This window comes from Bombus terrestris, chromosome 4, assembly GCF_910591885.1.
Source record: "Bombus terrestris chromosome 4, iyBomTerr1.2, whole genome shotgun sequence".
NCBI lineage: Eukaryota > Metazoa > Arthropoda > Insecta > Hymenoptera > Apidae > Bombus > Bombus terrestris.
This window is the reverse complement of record NC_063272.1, coordinates 18,306,386-18,325,852: the sequence shown is the minus strand read 5'-3', so window position 1 is coordinate 18,325,852 and position 19,467 is coordinate 18,306,386. Positions and strand designations below refer to the sequence as shown.

General features: G+C 28.0%; 3 protein-coding genes across 12 annotated transcripts; 1 reads left to right on the top strand and 2 right to left on the bottom strand.

The window, feature by feature from the left end:
- Positions 1-741: 741 nt before the first annotated feature.
- Positions 742-2,621, bottom strand: LOC100646653 (protein phosphatase 1 regulatory subunit 7). 2 transcript variants are annotated; one of them, XM_003394747.4, is made up of 5 exons: positions 2,226-2,619; positions 2,041-2,141; positions 1,740-1,936; positions 1,142-1,613; positions 742-1,074 (listed from the first exon to the last, which is right to left on the bottom strand). In XM_003394747.4, exons 1-5 carry the CDS (start codon positions 2,236-2,238, stop codon positions 901-903), a joined length of 957 nt encoding a protein of 318 aa, XP_003394795.1. In that variant the 5' UTR covers positions 2,239-2,619; the 3' UTR covers positions 742-900. The 2 variants fall into 2 exon arrangements, with proteins under 2 accessions (XP_003394795.1, XP_048261270.1); XM_048405313.1 differs by lacking the exon at positions 2,041-2,141 and having other exon boundaries at positions 2,226-2,621.
- A 670-nt stretch (positions 2,622-3,291) lies between these two features.
- Positions 3,292-12,333, top strand: LOC100646532 (TATA box-binding protein-like 1). Of its 5 annotated transcripts, XM_048405316.1 has the most exons (7): positions 3,305-3,441; positions 3,800-3,837; positions 4,524-4,820; positions 5,596-5,846; positions 6,005-6,099; positions 6,472-6,996; positions 8,633-12,333. In XM_048405316.1, exons 3-6 carry the CDS (start codon positions 4,533-4,535, stop codon positions 6,708-6,710), a joined length of 873 nt encoding a protein of 290 aa, XP_048261273.1. In that variant the 5' UTR covers positions 3,305-3,441; positions 3,800-3,837; positions 4,524-4,532; the 3' UTR covers positions 6,711-6,996; positions 8,633-12,333. The 5 variants fall into 5 exon arrangements, with proteins under 5 accessions (XP_048261272.1, XP_048261271.1, XP_048261273.1 ...); XM_048405315.1 differs by lacking the exon at positions 3,800-3,837 and having other exon boundaries at positions 3,292-3,435; XM_048405314.1 differs by lacking the exon at positions 3,800-3,837 and having other exon boundaries at positions 3,297-3,441.
- Positions 12,316-17,637, bottom strand: LOC100646406 (centromere protein I). 5 transcript variants are annotated; one of them, XR_007223875.1, is made up of 15 exons: positions 17,138-17,637; positions 16,239-16,364; positions 16,012-16,161; positions 15,813-15,901; positions 15,531-15,661; positions 15,281-15,461; positions 15,097-15,209; positions 14,873-15,027; positions 14,599-14,799; positions 14,007-14,113; positions 13,637-13,828; positions 13,410-13,534; positions 13,226-13,343; positions 12,680-12,815; positions 12,316-12,552 (listed from the first exon to the last, which is right to left on the bottom strand). XR_007223875.1 is itself a non-coding variant. In XM_020862895.2 (15 exons), the coding sequence occupies exons 1-15, from the start codon at positions 17,187-17,189 to the stop codon at positions 12,484-12,486; spliced, it is 1,980 nt and encodes a 659-aa protein (XP_020718554.1). In that variant the 5' UTR covers positions 17,190-17,637; the 3' UTR covers positions 12,316-12,483. The 5 variants fall into 5 exon arrangements, 4 of the variants coding, with proteins under 4 accessions (XP_020718554.1, XP_048261263.1, XP_048261265.1 ...); XM_020862895.2 differs by having other exon boundaries at positions 12,680-12,850; XM_048405306.1 differs by lacking the exon at positions 16,012-16,161 and having other exon boundaries at positions 12,680-12,850.
- Positions 17,638-19,467: the final 1,830 nt, after the last annotated feature.

The following is a 19,467-nucleotide window of genomic DNA, read 5'->3' as shown; positions in this document are numbered from 1 at the left end:
AACTACATTATTTAGTAAATAATTGAAATTAACGTTTATATTTCTGTGCAAACATACAACGTATTAAATGAAACATTATTGATACCTATTTTCCTTACCTTATCCACTTATTTTTGTCCTGTACTGTATGTCGCGCAAAAAGTTAATCAAATGAAAAAGTAATTCGTTTTCTAATGTAGTAAAGATTCTGCAGTAGTCATGTACTTTACAATACACTGAAATACGAAATAAATGCATTGGCTATTCTGTTACGAATATATTACAAGTAGAAATTGAAGTATGTGGTTTTTTCAAAACAATTTAGTTTCAACAATGTATTCACACAATTACTGTTCAATAATTCCTTCTATTGCTTATGCTACTATTCTCGTATAAATATATTGAACATCTTTCAATTAAAGTTCCATACAATTGTTAAAAATTATTGTATCAAGATATATAAGGTTTTCTGAATAATAAGAGAACAACATAGAGAAGTTCCTCAAAATATTGTTATAGAACGCAGGTCAATGTACCCATAGTTTAAGTAAGATAAGAAAAATATTTATACTGTATAATCATATGAAGGTATAAAGAAGACGCTATTCCCAAATTTTTACTTCGTAAGCTTTTGTACAAATTATGAAAACAATTATCCTTGAGCATTTATATTATTTTCTTGTTGAAAGCAATGACAAATTTCAGTCGTTTAACAATGTGATATCAACAAAATTGCTAATAAAATGTAAAAAAAGGAATGCATTTCTAGTTGAAAAAGACATAATTATTTCATACTTCTCATTGATAGAATTGTACATACATAATTTTTTAAAGTAATACTAGAAGGAGATAGGCAACAGTATCAATAGGTACAGTTTCAAAGAATTATCAAAGAGGTCTACTTTGCAGAACAATATTGTCTTATCTGCAAAGTGTTGCATCTAATTGAACAAGCCATGGCAGCAACAGTTTAATTTTTCTTCTGTAATTTGGATCTTTGGCAATAGGATTATGCTCTAAATACACTGTTTGTAGTTTCTTATTAACTGCTAAATTTTCTACAGTTGTCCAATCCTCAATTTCATTGTTGTTTATCTGGAAAATATATTAAGTATCGAATAGTAATTAAATATGCATATACGGCTATTAATCATATTCTTACCCAGAACTCTTCTAAATCTTCAAGATGTTCAATGTTTTCAATCTTTTTTATTTTATTATTTGCTAGATCAAAAGTTGTTACTTTTGTACAATTTGATAATCCTCGGATGCATGTTATTCCATTTTCAGATAAATACAACTGATCAAGATCCTTTAATTCGTCTAAATTTTCTATTTCTATAATGCGATTGCTTTGAAGACTTAATAACTGAAGATTTTGTAAACAGCCCAAATTTTCTATCTTTGCTATTTTATTTTTACCAAGGAACAAACTTGTTAAATTTTCAAGCGCTTCAAGATTAATTATCTCTCTTATTTTGTTATCACCTAACTCGAGGATTGTAAGGTTCTTTAGATGTGACAGATTCTCAATGCACTGAATCTTATTTGACGACAAGTATAACTTTTGTAAATTCAATAGGTTGTCCAATCCTTCTATCTTTTTAATACGATTAAAAGATAAATCTAAAAGTCTGAAAATATAATATTTGCTTATGCCCAAGAAATTTAGGATATTATTTTGATAAATTTACTATTTATTATATTTACTAAAAGAAAATGTATCTTTTATTTTACTTATACGGAATGTAGTAACATACTTCAAATTTACAAGAGCATCTAAGTTTTCTATAACAACAATCTGATTATCTCTTAATTCTAACTCGACCAAAGTTGTAAGTGTATCAAGGTTCTCAATTTTCTTTATCAGATTCCACGTAAAACACAATCTATGTATCTTCCTCAATGGTTCCAAATTTTCTAATTTTGTTAGTCTCGAATGATTGAAATCTAATTCCTAGAACATTAATGAAATAATTATATATATATAAGAATTATGTCATCATAAAATTTCAAGTTGTTATTAATGAAGTTAGTAGTAAAGGAATAATAAAAACGAACATCGCTATCAGGATCTATGATAAGAATCTTTTCCGCTTCTTCATTTTCATCATTCTCATTCTCACCCTCGATTTCAGCCGAACCTTCGCTTTTATTATCCTCTAAAACACGATTATATTTCTATAAGCAACCATGATCCGTGATGTTTTTATTGACGATTACGTTGCAATAAACAATTAATATACCATTATTTGCCATTACTGCGAGATATAATGACAATTTCTTCGATTTAATTGGTAGATTTAGTTTAAAATTGAGTAAAAAAAAGATTATAATTGATTATACTGATTCATAAAGATCCAGCATTAAATGCAAATCGAACTGTTGTAGTATTTGTTGGAATTATTTGAGATTGTATAAACTTTACACTGCAGTAGGTTCTACAATGTCCATGGTTTTACACTATCACACAAATGTGGTTGCGAACTTACATCACGCAAATGACAATTACATCGTATATATTGTGAAAGTTTCCCACGGCTTGTTCTTAGTTCTTACACGTTTTGCAATGATTAGTAATTTTAATAAAACTGTTCTAAAGCTTATTATTATTATTACTATTATTATTGTTATTATTATTATTATTATTATTATTATTATTATTATTATTATTATTTTATTATTATTATTTATTACTACTACTATTATTATACTCGTAATTTTATTAAATAAACATATTAATTAATAAAATATTTCTTTATATTTCTTGCACCTGGCCATTTTCTTTTTTGAAAATAGTTTTTGATATTAACTGCATGAATAATAGCCTGATATTAACGAAAACTGCTATTAAGTATAGATTTCACGATATCGATTTACAACTGCTTAGAATGCATTAATCCGTATATGTACATATAATTGATTTGTTACAATCAAATTGTAGTATTAAAAAATATAATAGGTTATGTAAAAATATTTTCTTCGTTATTAATCATTTTTATGTATTGGTCTTTTAATTAATTAATTAAAATAAAGTGAAGATCTTATGAAACATCAGCATCTAAGTTCTAGAAAAAATCTAGGGAAGTTCCAAGTAGCAATATTTAAATTTGTTAGTGATATTTTCATTTCGATACTTAACATACAATAAGATAGAAAATATAATATTTATTTAAATAATGATACAGTTTACTGATGAAGATGTAACATATATAAATTTATATAGAATTTAACAGCTAGTGGAAAAATTTAAATATATACTAGGAAAATTACAGGACTATACTTTGTCAATGAGTATTCTCTTTTATGTATCATTGCCGCGTCCGTGACTTTGATCAGTAGCTAGTCTAGTGAAGATGGCCGAAAACAATGGCAGTGATTATTGAGCTAACTTTGCGTTCTCCTGGCACTTGTCAACAAAGAAGTTATTTTTTATAAAAAAAGCATATAACATAGGTACAAGTGAGTGCGATTTCTATTTTGTTCGCCGCTGTTGATCGAGATTTTAATCTTCTAATTTAGTACTATAGTCATTTAACGCTATAAGGAATAGCAATTGTGCTTTTCATCTTTTCTTACTGTCACCTCATCTAACATCCGAGAAAACCTTTTGAACATTTCTCAGTATTTTTGAAATACATCTCACGAAAATTTTCATTAAACGTTCGCCTGCTACTATAAACATCGTGTCTTTTAAATGTTTGCGCATTTCCGTTATGTTTCACTTGTAGTAATTTTAAAACAATTTCGTAGAATTTCAATTTAACTTCCTCCGGAAATTCATTATCTTTCTGAATTAAAATTGATATATTTTTTATAGGACGTATCTGCATACTTATCATATATCATTCCAGTGAGGTAACATCAGTAATAACGACTTTACATCATGTTGTTTTACATAAAATGCCATTATTAGTTGTTTAAATTTTTTATAGAAAGAAACTTAAAGCTTTATTTTACTATATAAAATCATTTTTTTTCGAAGTTACTTATTTTTCAATTATTGTTTTTGTATGATTTTTTGACCTTCTTATGTTTTGGGTATTCAATATGAATGAAAAGTTATTGAAAATTGAGGAATATAAGCTTAAAATTTTTTAAATTAGGAACTGCTGACCCCTAACATTAAATTTGAGATTAAAGTATATATTGATTTACATAATAGTTGATGGAATTACAAATAATTTAAATGACACAATATATATTAATATTTCTGATAATTGCATAAATGGCATAACAAACGGCAATGTTACCTTAGTCAATCAATAATTTTTTAAATTTAATGATATAACAAATAGTTATATTATTCCCCGGTACTTGAATCAAACAAGATTGGCTTTTATTTAAAAAAAGAAAAAAAAAAGAAGCCAGGACTTTATCGTTTGAGAATTACTTTATAAATCATAAAACGAAATGCTATGTTGTATAAAGTAATAAGTGATGTAACGCTACTAATTAATGTTTCTATGTTAGATTATATACAAAGGATAACGGTAGTTTCAATTCCTTTTTCTTTTTTTCCCTTTTTATTTGTTTTTCCGTAGGGATATATTATGGCAACTGCTATTCAAAAGAATGGCATGAAACCTTTAACAAACACATCAATAAATCACGTAGAGGATGTAAAGAATTTAGACAATACCAACATATGTAAAGAAGAAAAAGATGAGAGGATATTTGATGGACAGATCCAACCTTACATGGAGCCTCATGAACAAGAACCTCGTGAATTGGATATCGTTATCAATAATGTAGTTTGCAGCTTCAGTGTTAGATGTCATTTAAATTTACGAGAAATTGCACTAAATGGATCTAATGTGGAATATAGAAGAGAGAATGGGGTATGTTTTGAAGCAGTCTTGTCTTTTTTTTTTTACATCTGTAGCAGATTAATTATATTTAATATATTTGATTGTGATGTAAGCTTAATTTTTATATCTTTAATTTCTGTTTAATGTTTCTATGCAGAAAATTTAAATTACATTACTAGAACGCTTACGTACTTGATTTTTCTTAATTATATACAACGATTCACATACTTTAATAAAATTTACAATGTTTTTTTAAGCAGTGAATAAAAATTTATTAAAATATGTTAAAAATTAAAGTAACAGGAGAAAGTATCGCCGTTAATAAGATGTGAAAAAGATATAAAGTTATTTGTTACAAATTAATCATGAATATTTTACGTTTGGCTTTTAGCCTTTTGTAATTAACAGTAAAAGATTATGATTAATTGTTTAATAAAATGGTACACTCCTTGATTTTATCCCATTCTTAGATTATATAAGATACATTATCTGTATGATAATGAAAATGATCTTAGTATAATTTTAATATAATATTAATTTCTACTTGAGGATATGACTATTCTTTAATATATATTAAATTAAAAATATCAGAATATGTTGGATCTATAGTAAATTTCATTTCAAGATTGTTAAAGTCATAGTTCAATTTCAAATGAGATATACATACATTTTGAGACTACATGAAACTTTTTAGCTGAACAAGCTGATCTTTAGGCTTTTTTAAGTAGACATTAGATTTTAAATAATTTGAAATATTGAATAACATTTATAGGCAATGTTCTTAGTATATGCATGCATGTTGTAGATGATTACTATGAAACTAAGGAGACCATATACTACTGCTTCTATATGGTCTTCTGGCAAAGTAACATGTACCGGCGCAACTAGTGAAGTTCAAGCAAAGATAGCAGCTCGCCGCTTTGCTCGTTCACTTCAGAAACTTGGATTTAAAGTACGATTTAACAATTATAGAGTGGTTAATGTACTAGGTACATGCTGTATGCCATTTGCAATCAAGATAACATCATTTTCATCATGTCATAAAGAAAATGCAGAGTAAGTATACTTATGTATGTTTAAATAAAGCTATATGGTTTACAGGAATGATTGAACTGATTGACTAAGAATGATTTTGATATATACCCTTTTATATATAATCTATTATACTGATAATGTATTATAGTCAGAAATATTTATGTATTTGTTTTATTTAGTTATGAGCCGGAATTACATCCTGGTGTCACATACAAACTAAAAGAACCAAAAGCTACATTGAAAATATTTTCTACTGGAAGTGTCACTGTAACAGGTTTGTTTTACTATTGGATTAATGTTTGCTTTAAATGAATTACTAATTCTTTTGCAATCGCGAATGAAATATCTCGTTGACGCAATGTTATTTATCCAATGCTAAGGATGAAAGATTGCAGGCGTGTTTTAGAATAGAAAATGTCTCATTCAGAAATTTGAAATGAACAATCAATTTGTAACAAACGGACGAACGACATTCAATTATAAACATTGAAGAACAGCTGGCAAATATATCCGTAGCTTGGCATAAATGACATTCATAGATATTTTATCTATGAAGACTGAAGTGAAAATCTATAAGGAGATATATTGTTTTCGTATACGATCTTAATTAATATGTTTATCGAGTAAACTTAAATGTACATTGTAGCTCCCAATGTTGCTGCTGTCCAAGCTGCGATTGAATATATTTATCCACTAGTCTACGAATTTCGTAAGGAGAGAACGACAGAAGACGAACTTGCCCTAACAACGAAGAAACGTAGAATGGGGCTAAGAAAAAGAAGTCGTGACGAGTTCCTACATGATCCAGATTATATATATGATACCATGTTCTCTGACGAGGAGGAGGAAGAAGAAGAGGGTGAGAGTGACGCCAGTTGGGACTGAGCTGTTTATTTTGCTGCTCCTCTGTTAATTGTGAAACTGTTATACTTCTTACATCTTGTTTTACAAGGAAAAGAAAAAAAAAATAGATACATACTGCTTTGTGTACAAAAGTGTTATCTAAAGAGTGAAGTGAAGTATTCTATTTCCCTTAGTGAAAAGACAATGTGTGAGTGCTAGAGACGAATATGCACGTGCAAGTGCTTTAATTATGATTACACTAATATTGAATCAACTGAACTGAATTTCATCACCGTAACAATATCATCATAATTTACTTTCATTAATGGTACATATACATACATAGATATATATATATATATATATATATATATATATATATATATATATATATATATGTATATATATACACATATATATATATATATGTATATATATACACATATATATAAATATTAGACATAAAAACAATGTATGCATACTCATTGTGTTTAGCAAACAATATCTCAACATTTGTTCAATCTTTTCTGTTTTCCATCTTTTCCTTTCATTTTTGTTCTTCTGATAGAACTTACTACATTTAATTAATTAGGAGTAATTCTAAAAAGAACTTGTTTGTAACCATGCTCCTCTGTAATTTAAATAATGAATCGATTCATGTTTATTTAGTTTTTCGTTATATAATGACAGATTATATACTGAATTTTTGTAGCGATGGAAAGTGTATACATTTTTGCTGTTTTATTATTCTTTTTTCTACTTATATGTATAATCTATTTCTGCTTAATTAATATATTGTGCCAAAGATGGATGTCTAAAATTTGAGATAAAGTGATCAAAGGACATCTAAGAAGCTAAAAATTTTGTTTAGTATCACAATTTACTTTTCTAATACAATGACATATTATACTACGTTTGAAGGTATTTCTATACAAATGACATTTTTGTTAGTAAATAACAGAGAGTTGATCTAATTTAATTTGATTTTAAAATTCTTTTAATGGAAACTTATTTGGTTTTCTGTTAAATATGTCGAAAAAGCTGCAGTACGGGAAAAATTTGTTTTAAGTGTCTGTATGGTTAAACGTTCTTTCTCTAAATGGCTATGGGCTGTTATTACACCATTCAACAGATGCAACAAAGAAAAAAGTGCTACGTAAAATGATTATCATCTTCTATTAATTGTATAAAAATTACACAGGCCTGATTGCAGTGTTTTAAGATTGGGCTTCATTATTTATGCTTGCATCAATATAGAGATTAGTCCTAAGCCTGAATATTAGTTTAAAATAACTTGTCAATCCCCGCATTTTGGTCGTTATGGAACGTACTTGAAAAGTGAAACAAAAAATCATAACATCAGTGAAGTGTCTCATTTTACCTTTTGAGAATCGCAATAAAAATTTAAAGAATAGAATAGATTACGATAACATATTACTTATCATTTCTAATATCTATTACCAACATGTAAGATCTTGTTCATTTATTTATTTATCACTTGCAGTATCCTCGTGACGATAAGCGTATTTGAATTATGTCGTTATCATTTAATTTTAATTAGTTATTGTCATATATCATAGTTTGAGGAACGACAAATATTATGTTTTACAAAATATTCAACAATTCGTGTCTAATACATCTTAAATACGAGAAGCTTGACTGACATAAGGCTATTTTTAAATTCTGTTTGGTAATAAAAGCTGGAAATAGATGACATGCAAAATTTGTTATAATTGTATGGTGTACTTTAACAGAAACGAAAACATTCTCTGGCAACATTACTATCATTCAAAAGTAGACGCATGGACTTTAAATAAAACATAGTGTAAATAAATCAAGTTATCTAGATATACTAATATGCAAATTAGTTGTATACTTTCTGAATATTATAAAACAACATGCATACACCTTACACCTGTTACTAATTATATGCATTCTTAATGATCCTTTTTTTCATATCGTAGGTACGTGTGAACGAAGAAAACCATTGGCAATACCTTTCAATACTATAATGAATATTGATCTGTACCTTGTGCCATACATAATGCTATTTGTACACTAAGCTTAATTGAATTCTCATAATCTCCAATGATTTAATATTAACTATATGCGAAACAAGTTCTTTTACAAAGATGCTATAGTCACTGCCCGTAGTATATCCAAAATACAAAAATTAAGAGCTCGAATTTAATTAAAATATATATATATATATATGACATTAGGCACTTACTGAAGCACCTTAATTTTACATTGATTACCAAGTGTATTAAATATTATCATACGAATGAAGAATTTTTATTTTAAGAATGGCAATAATGTCAGAACCGCTGTGTAATTTATAACTTTGTTGAAGTCAATACATATATACTTTTCATGTCTTTCTTTCTTTCATAGTTAAAAAATATACAATATGTAGAAACATTATATACTTTTGTAATTATTTTAGATGTGCGTTAAAATTTAATACGAAGTATTATGAATTTCAAGCGTTTTATAGGAATGTTATTTGAACAAAATTTTCAAAAACTTTCATTTAGCATTTATAAATACAATACTTTTTTATTATAAAATAATATCATTCTTTAGTTTTTATTTAAAGTCCTCCATGTTATGCCCTTTAACTAACATCAATTAGAAAATCTTGATATTTTATGGTTATAAGCAATAATAATTAAAAAAATGCATTTTAAAGTTACAATTAATGCTAGAATAAAAATAAGACGGTAAAACTTTCTTTGCCTTGAAAAGATGTAATAATAACAGTAATATGAGAAATGGCAATATATTTAATTTATGTTACGTAAAACACAATTTCTCGTTTGTTGTAAAACTATAAAAATGCGATTTATAGATACAAAACTTTTTAGAAAGATCACTTGATACGTAAAATATTTGTTTCTTAATTTAGTAATAGTTTCTACTAATAGTTTAACAATATAAATGCAAAGGTTTCTGGCATTGTTCCATAAATTTTATATTGGAACCTAGAGAAATTGTTTAAGGAAATCTAATGACAATGCTTTTTCTAAAGCAGTATTTGTTATAAAAAAAAAAAAAAAAAAAAAAAAAAAAAAGTTTAGTGGAATTTAATAGCTATACAATCATTGCACACAAACTTGTATAGCGAATTTCTGGAACGATATATCTTATTCTACGTATCTCTATTTCTGGAACGATATGATCTTATCCTATATACACTGCAGCATGAGATCTAAATATAGTAATAATATTCAATGCAGTAAATTATTGTCCAAAATATCTCTGATGTATTATTGTATGCATAGTGTACAGAAGTATATACATTGAAGGAATTTATATAGGAATCATATAATTTTCGAGTAGCAAGCTATCTTATTTAGAATACTTAAAATAAATAAAATCATTCTTTATACTTATTTTCTCAATTATATCTGCTGGTACTTTATTCTTTTCTGAATAAGATTATTAATGTCATAAAGAAAATTGTTGTATCATAATTATTGCCATTATTATGTTTTACATTCTTATGTACTTCGTTGTATATTTAGCTAATATTTCCTAAAGCATATTTAGAAAGTGTTTGTCGATGAAGTTATATTCAAATTCAACTTAATGTCAACATGGAACTGCAGTGATGTTATTAGTATTACATGTAATTTAAATGTTAGTTTCTAAAATGAATCATTCTTTATTACAACCGAGTGACTGCCAATCACAGACTATAACTAAATGGTATTTCAGTACTCTCATCCGAACAAACGCAACTGTTTTAATGATTTCTTCAAATTCATGACAATAAAATATTAAATGTTATTGTTTACTAGTATAACATCATATGTTTGCGATACATTTTTTAAAATAATAATTTTAATTTATTCTCTATCTTTATAAGAATATATCAGGCTTTACATCCAAAGTAGTTTAAGCAGCATAAGTATTAAACATTGTTATAAATATTTCTATTTCTACTGACACTTTTAATATCAAACATTATTTTATGCTGCTCATACTATCTGATTTGAACAAATTAATTATAATTGACATACTATAATTGCTACATATAAACGCAAAGTTTCTGATCGCTAATATCATGAAAAATGATGTGCACTTTTACCAAATCTGCTAAATTTAATGTACATTACTGTTTTCACATTCCAGGCCTCATGATACTATTATTTTCTAGTCTGAGAATATATTTACACCAAAGACAGTCCATAAAAACATGTTACAGTTTAAAATACTATAGGTAACATGAATACATTGCTCAAGATTGATGAAATTTAACTATGCTATTCTTAGTAAAGTGCTTGTACAGTTATTAATGAAAGCATGTAATATCTTTTCAAGATATTTGCAAATCAAATTGTATGTTATCATGAAAAAGAAAGAATTTATTAAAAATTTTGGTAGAGGTGAACATTCTCTGTTAATTCTTATATGTACTCGTAGTTATAACATCTCTGAATGTGACCATAGCAAAATATAATTTTCTAGCGTAATGCATCACCATATATAATCATTATTTTTATAGGTATACATAACTAGATGTATGAATATGTATCTGGTTGTTATATCGATCTTTGAAAATACTTCATTTGCAGCTTAACATGAGACATGTTTAGATGGTACAAATGTTATGATATTAAGCAAAGTTTTGATTGATTCATTAAAACTGAGGATAATTTTATAACATATTATAATCGTTATAGAAGCACTAAGTTCTTGATGTTGTCATTGTCTTAAATCGTTATTATTGACATGATGATCGTACTATCATGTAGCTGTATCAGTTTATAGCGAAGAAAACGAAAACGTAGAAAATAATATGCTAATATCGTATATATTGTATCAATTAAATAATAGTAATACATCGTATATACTGATATTTATAGTAAATCTTTCTTTGAATTCAACATAGTTACTAGTATTATACATTTGCATTCTTCATTCATTCCTTTGCACGGTACGATTGAATTCTAAAGCAATAATGAATGTGATTTTGTGAAAATCAATCCGCAGTAAAGAAATATATACATACATACATAGTTCAGTTATAACGAGTTTTTCTTTCTTTCTTTTTTCTTTTTTTTTTTTCTTTTCTTCTTTTCCTTTTATAAACTTCTCTTTTCTGTTATTGAAACTTACTCGAAATATTGACAAATAACACGTATCAAAATGGTACCCTATCGATTCTTTAACGCACTATCAATAGTATTAGTAATACATACATGTATTGTTTTAAAAGTATGGTAGTTATAAAGTATATTTAGTATGTAGAATAATGTTGCATCGATAGCATGGCCTCTTCTAGAATATGTATTTAGAATACTTTTAATAGAGCATTATATAGATTTTAAATTTAAGAGATGTTCACACTCACTTTCAAAGAGATTTTCTGCATAATGCATTGTCAAGCTACTATTTTCATGTAAACATTAGTAATTTTCAATCTACCGCAATGTGTACACTAAATATTAATGCATAAAATAAGTAGGATAAATTAAAAAATATGTAAAAAAAAGAATGATATAGTTTCTAAAGTATGAAGCCCAAGGCATCCATGATGATTTATATGTAACTTTTCATTAGGTAGATATGTATTAAAGACTGTTGAATGAACTGTACATGAAAATTTTTATGTAAAAATCAAAGAAATAAAAGGCAATGATTAATTTAAATCAACTTATTTCACACGTACTTATTATTACAAACTTTATAAATTACTGTTTTAATGTATAAAACGTACAGCTAAAAACATTTATTACATCTCAAGAGTATCTTAAATTTCTTCGGAAATAATGTACATACCTTTTAATATCTAAATTTATTATTACAGTTAATTTTGAAATATATCAAGAAATTCACTTACGGTTGGATAATAATACAATGCTACGCTCATAGCAGCCTGTAAAAATTTTATCATCGTTGAAATAACTTTCTTATCATTTAGAAGCTATTATATAGTTACGTTAATATTATTTAAAAAAACTAATAGGCAAAAATATTAAAAATAACTGTGCGTCATTTCTTACCTCTCTTGTGTTAATACTCAGTCCTGTTTTGTTCAATATACATTTGTAAGGTAAGATGGCGTAATGGTTACCAATATTTAAAAGGCAATTTAGATTGCAATGTTTTAAATCTTCCATCACCCTCGTTGGAACATTTCTTAAAAAGTACATATTACTGCGTTTTTTAAATGGCTGAAAAATATAAGTTTAGCAAAAAAATATAATTCTTAAATGCCAAAATTAGGAAAAAAAGAAAGGGGAATTATTTTTCGATGGTGAAAATGTAATACAGGAAAGATATTTTAAACATAATACTCTTATACGATCAATTACAATTAATTAATTGACAACCTTCTAATTTAATTCCATCCCGATGGGATTTTAGTAATATTTTATCCGAATTTTTAATTTCGATTCATAACGGCGATATAATATAGAATACAATGTTTTCAAATTAGTCGAGCCTAACAGCACAGAAATTCAATGTAGAAATTCATTACAGAGAATTAACATTTGATGATTAGATTATCAATTACATTAACTGATTTTAGTGTAATATTTACATACCTCGTCATACCATAATGCTTCAACAATGTCTTGAGCATAGATAGATATAATATTAAACTTTTTCTTATATAACTTTTGTACCTTACGATTTTTTAATTGTAAACTTCTATTACGATACCTGTGAGCAGATATTGAAATTGAAAGGCTAATTTATAAACGTAAACAAAGTTTATAGGATGCATACCTCAATAGCAATTTGCATATTTTTGACAAAATCGCACAATGCTTCGTAATAAAACCTCCATAAATTACTGCAGGGGGTGCTAATGTAAACGACATTACGGTACTTCGATTTTCCAATATACAAATCTAAACATTTTCAGTAAAAGTACGGCACTGAATCATTAATATTTCATTACTGTTTATGTTAATTATACGAAGATATTATTATTATTTATCTTCATCAATTACCTCCTCATAAAATGATAATGCCTCCGATAGTAATAAAATATCGTACGAATGTATGTTTAAACCAGACACGATAAGGGTTTTTGAGGTTTTTGTGAGAATAGGAATAGCCTCTTCTAAATTATCCACTGCACCTTGTCCTAGAAATGGTGCAGGTGTTTTATGACTGCATTCTTCAAATGCTTGACTAACAAACTACAAAAAAATGGCATTGTAAAATTGTCAGTTGGCTACTATTGCTTTATTAATAATTATATTACTCTTAATTTTTATGTCATTTTTGATATTTAAACAATTTCAACAAAAGTAATTTATGCAATAGGAATGCCAACTGTAAGTTAAATAAGGTAGTAAAATAATATGTTTAACATACCAAATTTGTGATCAACATTTTCAATGTTCTGATAATCTCACACTTCATACTTAAGGTTGATTCGTAAAACATATTTTGTACATGAACTAATATCTTTTCCTGTAAATCTGAATATATTTTACTTTTATAAAATAATTACACTAAGCACAGAAATATATAATACAGTACTAAGTAAACGAAATTCTGAACTAAAATTTTTAACTATTAGAAGAATATCTTTACATCTACCAATTTCGCAAGTTTCGTTCAAAAATTCATCTATGTATCCATCTATCTGAAAATATCCATCTAAATAATCTTCAATAGTAAGAGATAATCATGTATAATCAAAATAATAGTACATCGCTTGACAGAAACAAAGAGCAATTGGTTTTTAGGATAGATAACTAAATCTTTATAAAAATTGACCGTAGAAACTCTGCTTATTCATATCTTTTCAAGCCAATATGATATCGATCGATCAATCAATCAATCAATCAATCAAAGTCTATCAATACGAAGAAATATTCTACGAAGATCATTTGAGTAAAAATATTTATAGAGAATTAACTTCTTGTACACAGTCCCTTAATAAATATGAATGAAAGTATACCGCTAATAGACACCGACGTCATCCATTGCAATAAAACTAGTAACTTTGATTGATATTCTCCCGTATTAAAATACAGATATTCATCAAGGAAACGATTAACGACAAGTATATCTTGTTGCATATATTGTGAAAATTCTATAGTTATGTCAAGTAATTTGTTAATTTCTTCTGTAGAAAATTTTTCATTTTCCAAGATAAATGCTGAAACGAAAGAAACATTAAATTTATATTTCTAGAAACATTTACTATATTACAGATTATATTATAGATGTACCTCTTATTAAAGTATTGTAGAGATTATAAGAGAATCTACTCTGATAGTGGAAATCAGCAAATGTAAGAAGATGGTAACCAGCAATATTAGACAAAAGTGATATGGCATTACACGGTAATTCTACGCTTAAGTGCAATTTTCCCAATTCTTCTGTACTGTAATAGCTTACTATGTAACGAATATCAATCAATAAACGTAACAAAGCAATAATATTATTTATTTACCTAGAAATCTCAAAGATAGATTTTGTATCCTTCTCTTTGAAAATATTAGAGCCAATTTGAAAATATCCTACAGGTGGTAACAGAGGTGCTACAGTCTTCTTTGTTTTCATAAACTATTAAAGTTAAAAAGATATATGAACGTCTCATATCATTTATATGAATTTTATAATTATCAAATACTTACCTCAAATACATTCCAGTTAAAACACTCTGAATGTAAGTCCTGTGTTTGTTGAATCTCTAAACGACTTTTCGCATCTTGAAGCATTAATCGCAAAATTTCAGGTATTGGTTTCCATACACTTTCTGTATTTATAGATTGAATTTTTTCAGGTACTAATTCTGGTTTGTAAGATTTGAATAATCTAAAATAAATCTTACGCAAATTAATATTACATTCGTTAAATGAAGCAACTCAAACCGCAATTACTTACGACAATAAGACAATAATATGTTTACGAGGTTTCGAATATTTCTGATGAAGATTTAGTAATCTAGATACATCTCTGCGAGTTACATCTTCTGGTTTTGTTAATACATAAATGATACGCGCTATATGTCTTTCCTATAATGTTAACAGTAGGAAAATATTTAAACAATGTAACTATACAGTACGACTAATATTATGATCGTTATTAAAATTTTTTATTGTAATTACAAGTTCTCTTATAAATTTACATATGCAGTATTGGTAAACAGAATGCATACACACTTACCAGTCTTTCCTTTTTCAACATCATATAAAAGAAGACGCTATAATATATATTTATAACTTTTTTATCTATTAGTTGATAGTCCAATATGCCTGAAAGCACGCAAACACACGTACAATTTAATTTTTTATCTTATATATATTTTGTTCCGTCACGTTATCATATGATTTAAAAAGAAAAAAAAAAAAAAAAAAAATATTACCAACTGTCCATTGTATAATAATAGTGGATACAGTAATGGGCAGTTCATTTATAGATGCTAGGCACCAAGAAATAAGGGACTTAACCGTGCGTTCAGGTATCTCGTGTCTTGGAACTAAACACTTTGCCAAGGATACTAATTTAGTGGCACCTATCAAACACATATCTTTTCCATTATGTTCTCAATAGAATGTAACTGTTTGTTTCTTATAACGTTTGCATACTCACCTAATTCTGTATTTATAATAATATCTGCTAACAAATCGATATCTTCATCTATCAACCCTTTAGTCGCAGCATAATTTTGTAATATACCGAGTGATTCTTCAAATGTAGAATAATCTTTCTTCTTTACTACAAAAGAAAGAATAGAAAAAAATGTACTCTATATACAGTCAATAATAAAGGTATTCAAACAAGATGATAGGAAAGCAATTCATCATTTAAAAATTACAATACAATATTGCATTGCAATATCGTCATTGCATAATATTGTTTTTCCATAAAGTTTGCTAACATAATTATACATATGCTTTTTCCTACAATTTTGTAGTAACGATTAATACCAAACCGGATGCAGGTAAAAAATAATTTTTTCTACGTCGCAAAGAACTGATTTCCCTTCTCTTGGCGTTAATTTCTTCTGATGCCAGGATGACGGTTTAATCGCAATATTCTCATTATTATTGAACTCTTTAATTATGAGCCGATTTGTCGATTTACTTTTTATTAAATGATCTATATTTTCTCTTTGTATAATTTCCCTTTTTCTTAAGTTTCTCAGTAATGGACAGATATTAAATTTTCATTTTCATTTCCTTTCAAAATCATTTAAAACATACCGAAATTCATTTATTTATGTTTAGCTTTCTTAGAGCAAAGGAAATGACAAATTACATATTCAAATACTTTTTTCCTTGGTGTGAATACATTACCATAATAAAGGTTCTATAGCTGTTATTTGTTGTCTTTAAATTCTTAGAAAACATGGACACATCCTAATGATTAATTCCAAATATACTATAACTGTAAGTACTAGCGCCACTATGCTTTTATATATTGAAACGTAAATCATACTACTACTGTTTGAACACCTTTGAATGCTTATTGTATTTTTAGTTACGTACCTTTCAAATCTCGTAAAAACTTTAAAAAGGTATCCCTTTCTTTATCTGTCATTTTTTTTTTTTTTTTTTTTTTTATATATATATATATATATTGTACAACAACAAATTATTTGTAACAAAAGGAAATAAACATTTTTAAATGCTCAATCGTGTATAAAAGCTCACTTTTTAACTAAATCATTACCGATATTTTTAACGATATTGTCGTACATCATAACCTAAATATCATGACAACTTAAAATATTTCCTTTCAGTATGTTCCTAACCTATTTTTGTATCAAACAATGGTTATCCCTATAAGTAGTATTTAAGGTAAAGAATATAATGCTATTGATAATGAAAAATTCATTCTATCCGCTCAAAATTCTAAACAAACACTGTATATTGTCACAAGTCATAGAGCTCGTGGCTTATATCAGAGAGGAAGCAAGAGTGTTCAGTGTTCACGCTCATTATTCTGGTTTATTATTCAGATCATGTTCTCAGTGTTCTGGTTGTTCTCGTACCAGTGACGAACAGTTTGGAATAGCTATTGATTTCCGATGGGATCGATTGATCGAAAATACAAGTACATTGCAGTTATATCCGTATACATGAAACTTGACATACTAGTTAATATTATCATAAAACTTAATTATTAATACATGCTATCAGAGAACTTTCGCACATATGATCATTTTTTTTTTCTTTTTTTTTTCTCTCTTTTCTTTTTTCTTTTTTCAAGTAATTACGAAGGGGTTGCGTTAATTTATGCCGCTTTTTTTACTTGGGATACTTATTATTTTCATATTATGTTACAATCGGATATCGATCAAAGTAATTGCGATTGCAATTTCGGCTATATTTTGCCATCTTTTTGGTAAAAGCCAAGGATCACTCGTCGATAGAAGGGCTTCTCTTTTGAGGTGATCCAATCATCGATTCATTTTCGAAGTTGTTCGAGAGATTGGTAAAATGCGTGTCTACCAAGGAGTGTTACATGGAACGGAACAAGAGTGAAAACCGGAAGGAGCAATGTCGGGGATGTATGATGGGCGCGGGAAAATTTCCCATTCCAAGTTCATCAGTGTTTGTCTAACCGTATTCTCCGCGCTTTCTACTGGCCATCGATGGGCATTTTTTTTTTGCATTAATTCGTCCTTCAATCGCTTCAGTTGGCGTTGACAAATTGTAGCATTAACCGTTTCACTGGGATTTAGAAATTCATGATACACCACGCCTTCCATATCTCGCCAAATGCATAGCATTATCTTTTTTCCGTGGATATTCCGTTTTGATGTCGATGTTGGAAATTGTTCGGGATTCATCCACGATTTCCTCTGTTTCGGGTTTCCGTAGTAGATCAAGTTTTCGTCCTCGGTTACGATACGCTACAAAAAAGCTCTTCCCCCTGCTGCTTAGGAAGCAAGGAAATGCAAATGATTCGTTCATTCAACTTTCAGCTTTCTGACAATCAACAAGGCATCCCATTTTCCTTCCTTGTAGATTTTCCCTGGGTCATGTAACCGTCTCGACACGATCGATATGCCGACTTCGACGGCTGCTGACAATTTTTTAAGCGTTTGTCCCGGATTTCCATCCAATAACTCCTACAGTTCCTCATCGTCAGATTCTTGTCTTGAGTTTCAATATCACCTTGTTTGAAACGTTGCGTCCATTTCCTACACGTTCTTTTCGAAAGAGCGGCTTCGATATAAATGCCCAGAATCAATTGATATTGAATTGAGCTGCAGTTTTTTTGCATATTAAATGATGAAACAATTTCGGAAAAATACTTTATTGCGTATTGGATAATCGCCTCGATTTTTATCAGCTTTTTTCTATACGAATGAGCGACACCTGTTGAATGTGCAAACAACAAAATGTTCAACCTGTAAAACCTGTCGGCTACGGCATGAACCAAAGCAACATCCGTTCCAGAGTCATCTGTCCGCAGTGGTACGAATTAATGCGATCTATTAATAATATTATGACGAAGGTAAGTAAAAATACGGCTGAACTTTGTGTGAATAGAAATGGCATTATTGGTATTTCTGATTTTATTGCTATTTGGTAGCTTTCGATGCGTAGAATTCGAAGATGCAACTCTTAACTTTAGGAAGGAGAAACCTACTAAATAGCAATAAGAAAAGGCAATAATGTTGCATCTTGCAATTAAGTAAAAATGATTATCGCTATATTTCAACCAAACCGTCGTTTTACAGTACAGGTGCTGCACCATGCGGCCAAGCGCTGAGGTCAACTAAAGTTAGCATATACAAGAACTCGTAAAATTAGGGATCTGCCCCTGCGTTTGCCTGCAATTTAACATAGACATAGAGTTTTTTTTT

Excerpts from the sequence above, each read along its gene's own strand:
- LOC100646532 (XM_048405315.1), top strand. The coding sequence starts at position 4,533 with ATGGCAACTGCTATTCAAAAGAATGGCATGAAACCTTTAACAAACACA. Across the intron at positions 5,847-6,004 it reads TGTCATAAAGAAAATGCAGA|TTATGAGCCGGAATTACATC; the intron begins GTAAGTATACTT and ends TGTTTTATTTAG. Across the intron at positions 6,100-6,471 it reads TGGAAGTGTCACTGTAACAG|CTCCCAATGTTGCTGCTGTC; the intron begins GTTTGTTTTACT and ends TGTACATTGTAG.
- LOC100646406 (XM_020862895.2), bottom strand. The coding sequence starts at position 17,189 with ATGACAGATAAAGAAAGGGATACCTTTTTAAAGTTTTTACGAGATTTG. Across the intron at positions 14,114-14,598 it reads GACGTCGGTGTCTATTAGCG|ATTTACAGGAAAAGATATTA; the intron begins GTATACTTTCAT and ends AAATATATTCAG. Across the intron at positions 13,535-13,636 it reads CATTATCATTTTATGAGGAG|ATTTGTATATTGGAAAATCG; the intron begins GTAATTGATGAA and ends GAAAATGTTTAG.
- LOC100646653 (XM_003394747.4), bottom strand. Across the intron at positions 1,937-2,040 it reads TCATAGATCCTGATAGCGAT|GAATTAGATTTCAATCATTC; the intron begins GTTCGTTTTTAT and ends TTAATGTTCTAG. Across the intron at positions 1,075-1,141 it reads AAGATTTAGAAGAGTTCTGG|ATAAACAACAATGAAATTGA; the intron begins GTAAGAATATGA and ends TATATTTTCCAG.